The following is a 12,356-nucleotide window of genomic DNA, read 5'->3' as shown; positions in this document are numbered from 1 at the left end:
AAAATATTTTAATATGTAACTTATTTTTGTGATGAGTTGAATTTTAAGCTGGCTTTACTCCAGTCTTCAGTAGGGGTGTAAGAAAATATCGATACACGTGAGTATCACAATATTTTGTTTGACGATACTGTATCGATTCTCCAAAACGGAATATCGATATAAAAAAAAAAAATTAATATAAGATTCATGGCAGTTGTCTCGTTTTGAGTTCATATCCCGACCGCTAGTCTTCATCTCTGAACTTAAACAGTGACCGGAAATACTAGCATCAGGGCACTCCACTAATGTTAGCGTTAATATAGTTCGCTGCCAGTAATGGAGGATGAAAGAATTGTTCCAGTTCTCGTTTTGATGTACAAAGCTGAAGTGTGGCGCCATTTTGGCTTTAGTGGTAATATCCGCCCCGGGACTGCGGCGTGAGCGCAACCTCGGTTCTGCCACTTGCCGCGTCCCGTGTTGAAGAGCCTTTGCGCGGTATGCGGTAGAGTCGTCGTGCAGCTGCAGCTTTCTCTCGTGTTGGGGGCGTTTTGTGCAGGCGGTGCTCGCGTCACGGTCTCGGCGATTCCACGCAGAACATAAATACAAACTGAAAAACCTGTGAAATCCAAGTTGAAAAGTTCTGAGAATGTTTAACATCTGTATTTATTTGATTGTTTTACAATTGTTTTGTTTTCTTTTGGAATCCTGCAAGCACTTTATTTTTCATTGATATTAAGCAGATGTCATTTTTTTGTTCAGATCGTAAACTTAAACTGTGAACCTTTAAAGTAGAGTCTATAAATATATATTTTTATCTGTTTATAAAATACATATACATTTAACTAAAGAATCATGCAAGCACTTGAATATTTCCCCCTTTACTCGTGCTGCACAAAAAGTGGTTCAATAATGTTGAATGTTATAGGGACTGATTATTGCAAATACAGATCCCAGTGTGTTCTGCAGTGTGTTCTGGTTAAACTATTTTTATTTATTTATTTGTTGCTAAGGTTTGCATATGGTGGTGTGTTCTTAATGACAGCTTTCCTAAAAAATATATATCCTATTCCTAAAATAAGAAATATCCCAATATATCGCCTTGCTTACAGTATCTCAATGTATCGCAATATATCGTATCTCAAACTCTGTATCGTGATATGTATCGTATCGCCAGATTCTTGCCAATACACAGCCCTAGTCTTCAGTGTCACATGATCCTCCAGAAATCATTCTAACATGCTGATTTGGTCTGCAAGAACATTTTGTATTTGTTTTCAATGTTAAAACTAGGGATGCTCCGAAATGAAAATTCTTGGCCAAAGCCAAAAAAAAAAAACACTGGGCCGAAGGCCAAATACCGAAGACATTTTTAAAAAAAAACGTTTTAGCACACATTATGCCAACAAAGCTCAATTTAACTTACAATTAACAGGTTAGTAAAATAATATCTTTTTGGCCTTTTTTTGAGACCCCCCTTCTTGAATCAGGCATGTATTTTTTGCTGTACAAATAAATGCACCCTTGCTGAGCAGAAGAGACTTTTAAAACATTAGAAAATATTACAGATCCCTGTTTGAACAGTGTGAATATTATAATGTATTGATAGAGCTGTTGTGATTATTATCATTATTATTGTCTTTATTTTATTTTACAGAACAACAGTAAAATTACAATACTAACATTTATGAATGTTGATTGAGTTCTTGCTTTTTCTCAGCTTTTATTTTTGCGGAAACCTACAGGAAGACCTCAGTGCTTGTTTTTGTTGACAGCAGATTTATAAATGATTCTCATTATGAATTTAGGAAGATGTTTGTTGCACGTTTTGTCACATGCCTTTTAAAAATTCATAAAAATGTTACTGAGCAACTGACGGGTAACTTTGGAGGCGCTTTGAACTGACCACTGGCTAACAAGCAGCTAGCGAGCTCGTGCAGCACTGTTTGAATACATGCAATTCGTGCATGTTAGAACATAACATTCTGCAGTTTATTTACTAATTGTTTAAAGCCACTTCGTGATTTCAATCATCATAGTTAACCATCAAAAGCCACCCCTTCAACTTTTCACCGGAGACATGAGATGCAGCGCTAAACAGTCTCTCGCTGTCGGTGCTTGTAATGATTTTTACGTCTTTCTCTGACAGTTTTAAATGCTTCCACACTGCCGACATGTTTGCTGCATTAGTGCGTGACTGTGCGTCTCTATTTGGTCGCCTCATGTCATTGCTCGGTATAATTTATTCTGTATTTTCGCTTATTCTCGCAATTTGTTTCGGCCGAATCATTTTGGTTGCCGAATATTCGGTGCATCCCTATTAAAAACAGCTGAGCATTTTGTCAATTTTTTTTTGAATGATTGGAAAGTTCAAAATAACAGCATTTTTAATTTGGAATAGAAATCTTGTTACGTTATGCATTGGTTTTACTTTTGTATTGATTTCTTTCCGAAAATCTTGGTGCATGGTTGCTTTAAGTATCTAACCCATATTGTCTGTTTCATACATTTCATTTTTAAGTGTTTTAAACATTTTCTGACAGTATTCTTCAGCAATAGCACAACTTCACCAGAATGATTTTAGCCTATTTCAACCTAATGATAGGCTGCTTGGCTCCTGTCTTGTTTGTACCAGACCCATAATAGCTTCATGCAGAAGAGGTGAAAAGCCTTTACATCTACATCTCTATCAGCAACTGATGACACTGGTCACTTCCGATCATGGGTCGTTTAGTGGCCACGTTTAAAGAAGTTAATTAGCTTCTCAGAAGCAGACAAAGGCTCTTGAGTGTCAATTCTCTCTTGTGGAATTGACATTCAATCACGAATGTTAAAGACTTACCATTCCCCTGTCAGATGTGGCCTTTAAGAGTTCTTGTTAAGCTGTAGGCCGACTGACTGCCTTCACCTCCTCTCAAGAACAGATTACAGTTTACCATGTTGATTTGCATTTCCCAGACACCCATTACTAAACTGTCTGAATGTGTTTAATCTTTTTTTTCATCTGCCCTTGTGGTTCCCTTTAATGTTCTTAAGTCAGGGACAATCTAAATACAGCATGAAGGATGAGGATTTCCTGTCTTCATGCTTTGCATTGTGGTTAGCTCTGTACAATTCCTCAGTGTTCTTTCCTAAGTTATTTTAAACATGTCTTCTCTTGTGAATTTCTCTTTCTTTTTGCTTTAGAAAATCACATTCTGGAGGATGTTAACAAGTGTGTCATTGCTCTGCAAGAGAAGGATGTCGATGGCCTGGATCGCACCGCTGGAGCCATTCGAGGTAGAGCTGCCCGTGTGGTCCATGTGGTCACGTCTGAGATGGACAACTATGAACCTGGTGTCTACACGGAGAAGGTTCTGGAAGCCACCAAGCTTCTCACCGATACAGGTATAAACCGGAACACTATAGACCTGAAATTATTTGTTTCGCCATAAATGTCTGTAGGCTGTGAAGTTATGTAAAATAAGCCAAAATTTGTTGTTGTTGTAGTAGCAGTCGAGGAAAAGGCAATATGTATTAACAACATTTAATAAGAAACAAATAGTGCTGCTAAAATCATAACTCATAACCAGAATTGTGGGTGCAGTAATATAAATGTTAATTTATTATTGTCTAAAGCTGCTTCGATCATGCTTCATCCAATCTTAACTTAGTCAGAACTACGCAATTAACATTATTTTTGGCAATTGCATTTGTGAATGTGTGATTTTAATTTCTATTTAAAATCCATTGTTGTTTAATATCTGAAAATGCTGCACAGGCATCCAAAAATAGCACTGCTGCCATCTGGGCCAGAATTTCCTTGAGTGGGTTTGTTGGTTTTGGTACAAGACTGCTGATTTTAACTCTATCTACATCCTCGCAAGGTTGTGTAACATGGCCATGGCCAAAATTGCTGTCTAAGTAGGCAGCTCACTTAAGTTTTGAGACACTGCCTGTGACCAGTGTCTGCACTCTAGCTTTATTAGAAAGATAAAGCATACTATTACTCTTTTCTGGTTGATAAAACGGAGTATTACTTTCATGTGCAGTTACATAATAGCATTTGGATGCCTTCAGGAACCTTTTTAAGACTAAAATTACAGAGATGGTTTGTTCCTCTGGGACAAAGCGTAAGATTTTCCCGTTCATTTGCGGACTTTCTCTTGGGAAATGCTATGTCACATTTTGTGTACTTTGTTCAGCCTTGCACTAAAACAAATAGCTGGGCCATATTGGCAAAGAAGAGGATGTTATGTCACTAATGATTGCTTTAATTACTGTTAAACCTCATGCCCTATAAGCCTAAAGGCTTACCAAAAAACTTTTGTTAATGCAAATTCCAACTATTCTCTTTTTTCCAACATGCGTCATCTTATTTGAATTTTTCCTGCTGCTGTACTCCCCAGTGCAATCCTAAATTGTGAATGAGTATTAATGTAGATGTGTTCAGCGCCTATAGGGAGGGACTATTATTTTATGGCTGGGAGGTGGTGCGTGGCTGGAGGGCCGGCTTCAAGAAGTGGTTGGGCACACTGCTATAGATCATGCTGAATCGGGTGAACGAGTCAACCATATTTCGTGAAGGTTTGGTCTCAGATGGCCCAGTCTAAATACGTATCCCTAATGCTTGTTCTGCCCAAAATTTTGTATGAAATGCAGCTGAAATAAGCTAGAGCAGAAACCGTATTCTAGCCATGAAAGCTTTTTGCAATCACCATCTCAATCCAGTTACATTTTTTTTAACAGCCAGTCTGTCTGTTTTGTTTACTACTCAACTTTTAATTTGGTTCATTAAGCACAAAGCTCTAAATGTGGTCTCCAAGCCGGATGGCATTCATTTGTGTTGCATATACTCAATGTCATTAAATACCTTCTGGGAATAAACTGGTAAATTCCATCCACAAAACACATAGGAAGCAACCCTCAAAAGGTCTCTGGCTCCCATAGCCTTTGAATGCAGAGAGAATTGGTGTGACTTTGAGGTCTTGGTGCCACCTGTCTTGTGATTGAATCGTTTAAGGGTGCCTCTGGATTAAGTGTACTCATCTGCTGTTCTCACAGTCAAGTAAAGCGTGATTAAAAGTTGCCTTGAGCAGTCATTAAAACCCAGCAGCACATCCACCATGAATTTCTGCGTTTACTCAGCTGTTTCAGGCGTTCCAAGTTAGATTGGGGGGGGGTTGCGTCAATTCAAATCTAATTTGTATTATATATTTCTACAGGTGCAATGTCTTGATTGAATTGAGTTGAAACGGAATTGTTTCCAGCAAAATTAATACCCCCCCCTCTTTTAGTTTTGTTTCTGACCTTGCTGTTTGTCCTTTCTGTGTGTTTTTGTGTGTATTTACAGTGATGCCACGTTTCACCGAGCAGATAGAGGCAGCCGTGGAAGCTCTCAGTGCCAACCCAAGCCAGCCAGTGGATGAGAATGAGTTCATTGATGCCTCGCGTCTGGTATATGATGGTGTGAGGGACATCAGGAAGGCGGTGCTTATGATCAGGGTGAGCAGAAGCGTTTAAATAGAAAAAAAGTTTCTCTTCCAAATAAAAGGTTTACCTTTTAAAAAAAAAATTACAATTAATTTTTTTTTTTAGGAAATTTTCAACTATTCTTTTAAAAGAGCAGTTAAAGAGTTTATTACTTGAACTATGCCACCCACACAGGTTTCCAGTGCAGTCTGAATTTTATGACCTTCCATGTGCTTTTTAGCACTTACACTTTTTTTCCTCCTCGTAAGAGCTCGTAATATTGAGGTAAACTCCAATTAGGTATATCAAAACTCATTCGGAATTAGAGGGAAGAAGAGGGCAGGGTTAATTGGTGGTTTGCTCTGTGAGGATATATATATAACTCATAATAATACTGCACTTAAACTGAATGTGTGTGGGGGGGGGGCTGGTGTTCATATATGTGCCGCTTTATTAGAAGCTAATGGTGAATTTGATTTGGGCAAATGGTAACCTAATTGAACAGATTTCCCTCTCCATGTGCACTATTACTGGAGCTGTAGTTGTCTGAGTGTTAATGGTCTTTCCCTGAGCTGAACTATAACATTGGACAGATGGTTGCTGGCTTGCAGTGAAGCGTTAGCTAACAGTCTGACAATAAGCAGACAACACTCCGCTCCTGCCGTGCGGGGAAACGCACGGACCCTTAACTCCACTAAGCCGAAACAACTAGGTTAAAGGCGTTAATTGAGGCAAATATCGTCTTTCGTAGTTCCAGACTAACGAGTTTTCAATTAATTGCGAAGATAATGTACACTGAATTTGAATAATTAGCTCATGAGGAAGTGTTGGAATGTATTAGCGCCTTTAGTTAAAGCAAAGACTGCGGTCACGACCCGGATAATGAAGCCGGAGTAGCATTCGATTAAAAGGCCTCCGGAAATTGGGCGGCACATACACGCACTTGTATATTTGCTATTGATAAGTGATCGCGTTATATTTCTTTGCCGCCTTTGTGCGTGCATACTTTGTTTGAATACATCCGCCAACCCTCTCTTTTCAAATGTCAAGTAGTGAGACGATTCGCATCGACTCACTAGTTTGATGTAGAAGAAACTATCTGACTTGTACTGAAATGTTCATTAATAACAGAGGGCTTAAATTAGAATAAGCACAAAATTAGATGGGGAATCCATTACGTTTTATTTGCATTATAATACACAATTGATTTTTTAGAAAGGGGATTTAATTAGCATTTTCCCCTTTATTTTCAAATCCTGAGAGGTCTGGCGATCGCTGAAGTTTGTTAGAGAGCACTGTTTTAATACATCCTGCAGACATTGAGATAGCAAAAAAAAAAAGTACCTTAATGTTTGACTTTCAAGTTGCTTTCCCTCCACACGCACGCCATGTCAAGCTCATACATTTAGACCGAGCTTGAGCGCTAGCCAATCAGCCAACACTTGTGCCCAGTGGGCATCAACCTCTCCACTGCATGGGAAATCCTCGATCGGAAGAGACAAGTGTGCGGCTTAGGCTACTTAAGATGGACAGAGTCTTTAACCTTGGTAAGTACTGCACTCGTAGTCCTTGCCGGCCAGCCGTCACCTAATATTTGACAGGCAGGCAGCCCTAGACTCCTCTGTTGAGATCCTCATAGCTACCGAGCGGTTACTGTAGTCTGCAAAGGCACCTCAGCTTACCTACACTGCTTCAGGCTTCTCAGGCTGTTTATTCAAATGCCTGCTTGCTACTGCCCTAGTTTATAGATGTGATGCATTCTCTTGGATGGCAAGGTAGATATTTTTGAGCTCTCTGTGGTTCCTATTGCTCGGCAAATGGTAGATCTACACAAGCGACTGGGGTTTTGTGAAATTTAGAATTACCGATTGGCTTCCTTGTAATTCATAGGTTAGAATTTGAATTTAATGGATTGCATCACACAGCAATTGGAATTGACAGGAAGATGAATTTGTGTTTGAATTTCAGAAGAGGCAATGCATTCTTGGAAATGAAAAGTTATTCCAAACTGGTTGACAAAGTTAATTTATTAAATGTCATGAAATGTAAAAACTAAATGCACATTTTAAATAGAAGCTTCTATCCACAGTACTGTTCAAAAGTTCAGCAAGATATAAAGTTTTGGCTCACACAGGCTGCATTTATTTGATTAATATAACTGTAATATTTAAAAAATATTATTACAATTTTGATTTTAATATATTTTAAAATGTAATTTATTCTTCTGATTGCAAAGCTGGATTTTTAGCAGCCATCACTCCATTGCATGATTCTTTAGAAATCCTTCTAATGTTAAAGAAACAGTGAAATATTTTTGTGGAAAGCATTTTTTTTTTTTTTTTAATAGAAAGTTCAGGTGAAGGGTGTTTATTTGTAATAGAAATTAATTTCTTACAAAAAAAATTCATTCACATTCACAGTCCTAATGTATTAATTTTAATTAGTTTTTGTTTTACTTCCTTACATTTAAATTCAGGAGTTAAATAAGATTTCAGAAGGCGTATTCACAACCTTGCTAGCAACAAGTAGCAATTTAAAATTTTAGCACCGTTATTCTCTAAATACAGCAAAACGTATTTATGAGAAGCCTGGGCACTTCAAAACCATCGTCCACACCTCTACTGACTTTGTTTGCCTTGGACGTTGTTTCGATGTCATCTTCAGCAGGTAGAGTTTTGGGATGCTTGAGGTGTCTATTATTGGAGCAGCTGCATCGTGAGCCAGTCAGAATCTCCTCATAAATGGATTGTACAGACAGTCGGATAAGCACAGCTTGCAGCACTGGCGAAATAATACATCCGTATCTTCACATCTTGTCCTTTCTGCTATCAAGCTGAAATGCATTTTCTTGTCAGTGAGGGCTCCCCCCCTGCCACCCCTCCCCATTCTCCACCATTTCCCTCTGCAAACAGGTCCCTCTGCTCGCAAGTGCATACTAATAGAGCAGTAGAGTTATAAGAGGCATGTTTGGCATTCAGTGCAGGGATTAGAGAGAGAGTGAGTTAGTTCAGTTCAGTACAGGGAAAACGTGGCGCACCCGCTGCATTGGTGCACCAGATCAGTCTGTTTCTCTTTACAGTGGACAAGTAGAAATGTCTTACTGCTAAAACTTCCAACGTTACATTTTCACTTTAAAAATGCATAGGTAGGTTTTGTATGCATAGGGTGCTTGCTAAGGAGTGTTACTATTATAATTGCTCATACTTTGGGGTTGGTGTTTATTCAAATTACATATGCCAAGTGTTAAGCTTCAAGCCTTTTGTTGAACTGGAGGAGGTACTTGGACCTAACCAGGTAGTAGAATATTAGTTAGACAAGGACCTAGCAACCACATAGCAACATGTTAAAAACAGCTCACATCATGTAAGCAACCTCTTAGAAGTAGCAATCATCCACAACTTATCAATATTGAGTGGTATCACTACTAACATTTTGAAAATGTCACTTTTATTTACAATATGAAAAAGGTGTTAAGGAATTTAAAACAACTTGTCTGTTTTAAATTCAAGAAGAATAGCAATGCCAAATGGCATCAGAATGTTTGCTAACAGTATACCAAGGCAAAGGTATTTTGTGCTACTTTTTAACTCAACGGGAAATAACCTTTCTGTGAGTATATTGGGGCCTTAAGCTTTTGCTGCAGTTTGTAAGTGACTTGAGTTGTTGAAAGAGCTTGCTAATGCTTTTCTATATCTCTCCCCACCCCTATGCTTTTCTTTTCCCCCACAGACCCCAGAGGAACTGGACGACTCTGACTTTGAGACGGAAGACTTTGATTCTCGTAGCAGGACCAGCGTGCAGACAGAAGACGATCAGCTCATTGCCGGACAGAGCGCTCGGGTGAGAGTTGGGGCTTTTGTAGTTCACAGCTTTTGTTTCATGGTCGACCAGTTTATGGAGCCACTTCGGGTTGTCAAAAGGTGTCCAACTCGATCCTAAAATTAGATTCCTTTGTAGATACTTGTATGGAATCTGTCCAGGGACGTAGTAATTTCCATCTTTTTCAGTGTTTCTATAATAAAACTTCATCACAGTCTATTTAAAGAGTCGTAGACAGCGTTGCTAGGCGCTAAATGCTCTATTCGCAGGTCAGATTTTCAGCATCACGGCCAAATCCACCTTTGCTTCTCTGTTAAGCTCCAACAGCACAGGAACTCTGAATCAGTGTTTTTAAGATTCTGCACTGATTTCATGTCAACAGCGCTCCTGATGTTGCCACCAGCGAAATAGACATCAAACCTCGCCCCCTCTCAACCTCCATTCCTCCTCTCTCTCTCACCCACTCCCTTCACATCCTCCTCTGTTGCCTTGGTAATGCTTATGAAAATCCATCCCTACATAGCTGGAAGGAACAGTGAATATATATATTTTTTTATTATTATTTTGTTATTAGTTTGAATATATTCTCTAGTCCACAGCTGTGGTGATGGTAGACAATGCTGATGATTGGCATCCTGTTTTCCTTTATAACTTCAGTGTTGTGAGAGAGAGGTAACGGGAACCAAGTTTTGTTTGGGGATCTTGTTAGTAAGAGTGCTAGCTTTTACTGTGAGCACTTCTTCTGAGTTCCTTGTGTGACAGCACAAATGGAAAGCAATATGGCCCCAATTTTTTTTTTGTTTAGAAATGCGTTTTAAAATTTTGCATTTTCTTTTGTCAATAAGAATTGTTCCTGGTCGTGTAAGGCTGTCATCTATTGATATTTACATCCGCTGTGCTGGTCGCATATTCTTTGTTCCCCAGGCTTGCACGAATATAATCACAGACCTCTCGCCTTCCTTTTCCATAGTGATGCGAGCATGTTGATGAAAACTAAAACAAAAAAAAAACAAAATATTCAACTCTAATCGTCTAGGGGATGGCAGGAGACTTTAAAAGCTCAAGACTTGAACAGAAAGCTTTTGTTAAAGATAAAAGCACTGCAGAAGACTTACATTTTCCGTTGAACCTTGTTGCTGGGGAAGCGAGTAGTATTTTTGTTTAGAGAGTTGTAGAAAACGGGGCAGTGGAGGTTGTGCTTAAGTGAGAATGTGATTATATAAGTCTGTAATCACTGTCCAGCCTCCTGTTCCACCCCCCAGAGGCTTTTGATTTAGTCCCCAGCGCCAGTGGGAATCCCAGTCACTAATGCACTAATGTGTGCTTCGTTTGTGCTTGTGCTCCATATTTAAAGAGAAAATTGAGTTTGAGGCTGAAAAATTTAATTGTTTGTGAGAATTTTCTATGCACTACTGTTCTTTGGAGTAGTTTTATGTACTGGAAATATTTGAAATGTTTCTATTATGCTCACCAAAGCTGCATTTATTTGTTAAAATACAGTAAACACAGTAATATTGCAAAATTCATTTCTATGATGGCAAAGCTGAGTTTTCAGCTGCCATTACTCCAGTCATTTAGAAATCATTGTAATATTCTGATTTGGTGCTCAAGGAACATTTCTTATTAATGTTGAAAACCGTTGTGCTGCCCCCCAAACTATTCAACAGAATCTATATGTCGGACCACTGAGTTTTGACAGTTGGGACTAATTAGTGTGATGCCTCAAATTGACTGAAATGTCCACATGCCTGTCAAGGTATTGCATCATAGCTGGTTGACACTCAATATTTAACGAAAAAAATCATGCTCTTTTACTGTTCATCTTTGAGCTGAATGCAGTGGCACATATTCAGCTGGCCTCTTCATTCACTTCTTGTAGTGCTATTGAGGCTGCAGAAAGCATTGCTCAGCATAGTTCTGAAAGGTTGTGAACCTTTTACAGAATTAGAGGAATGTTTCATAGCCCATACGCCACTAGCCAAAGCTGTAAAATCTCTCCTGCTCGCTCGGGCTGGGCCGGTCATGCAATAAATGAGAGGGAGAAAGAGAGCGTGAGAGAAGGACAAAGGAAGGTGTTAGAGAGAAGCAAAGAAAGAAGCAGGAAGGGGGATTGAACATCAATTTTCTTTTTTAATTGCATATCCTTTGTCATCTCTTTTCCTCATTAACTGTCATAGATCAGCGTATCGTGAGCAGATTTATGTACGGTGTGTTATATATGAGATTCTCTGTGGAATTGGCAGGCCATCATGGCTCAGCTACCCCAGGAGCAGAAGGCGAAGATTGCCGAGCAGGTGGCCAGTTTCCAGGAGGAGAAGAGCAAGCTGGACGCTGAGGTATCCAAGTGGGATGACAGTGGAAATGACATCATCGTTTTGGCCAAGCAAATGTGCATGATCATGATGGAGATGACAGACTTCACCAGGTGAGCTCAAACTGCCCTCTTCCCTGCTCGAATGCCTGTCAAAGACCACACAAACACACGCATACACACACATCTCTCTTAGACTCAACTCAATAGACCTCTCTGGCCATGCACTACTGCTCCGGTTTCACTGCATCCCGGCTCAGTGCTTCAGCTTAATATTGGTTTGTATGGCAGTTTGCATTGGCAATGAAATGTGCTCAAGCCTTTTTAGAGGGAAATCTTTTCCAATATTGAAAGAGAGAAATATATATATATATTTTTTATACCTAATTTTCCCTGTCATTTACCTAAATCGGCTATCAATTAGTAAGGTCTAATATTAACTGAGACAAGCACTCTGTTCCGTCTCATGGAACCTTTTTTCCCTTCTCAGTAGAAGCAAATGAGCTGTGGATTTTTTCTCGTGGGCTTTTTACCTGCCTCATTTGCCTGCCTCATTCTCTTTCCATCATACGTGATCCCAAAAGAAAGGGTTCGAAAGGGAACAAAATCTTTCGACCTCATAAAGATTTGATTCAAATACAACAAAGGGCAGGAGCTTCTAGCGCAAGAAAAGGTCACCTGAATTCCTCCCCTGTGTGCTGACAGAATCAGGGAAAAGGCCGTTTTAGGTGTGACAGTGCACGCTCATGGGCTGCACACCTGAGAGTGACTGCCATCTGCTCTCCCAGAGGACTCTGTG

At 39.4% G+C, this 12,356-nt stretch overlaps 1 protein-coding gene across 1 annotated transcript in view; it reads left to right on the top strand.

The window, feature by feature from the left end:
• Positions 1-12,356, top strand: part of LOC306883581 (catenin alpha-1-like) — a 104,288-nt gene that overhangs the window by 64,319 nt on the left and 27,613 nt on the right. Inside the window, exons 12-15 of the mRNA XM_079438951.1 lie at positions 3,163-3,363; positions 5,309-5,460; positions 9,157-9,267; positions 11,490-11,671. Coding sequence (XP_079295077.1) covers positions 3,163-3,363; positions 5,309-5,460; positions 9,157-9,267; positions 11,490-11,671 — 646 coding nt within the window. The remainder of the gene's footprint in view (positions 1-3,162; positions 3,364-5,308; positions 5,461-9,156; positions 9,268-11,489; positions 11,672-12,356) is intronic.

Source organism: Barbus barbus (genome assembly GCF_936440315.1).
Source record: "Barbus barbus genome assembly, chromosome: 17".
Taxonomy (NCBI): domain Eukaryota; kingdom Metazoa; phylum Chordata; class Actinopteri; order Cypriniformes; family Cyprinidae; genus Barbus; species Barbus barbus.
Note: the sequence above shows the minus strand (reverse complement) of the source record. Positions and strands in the feature narration are given on the sequence as shown.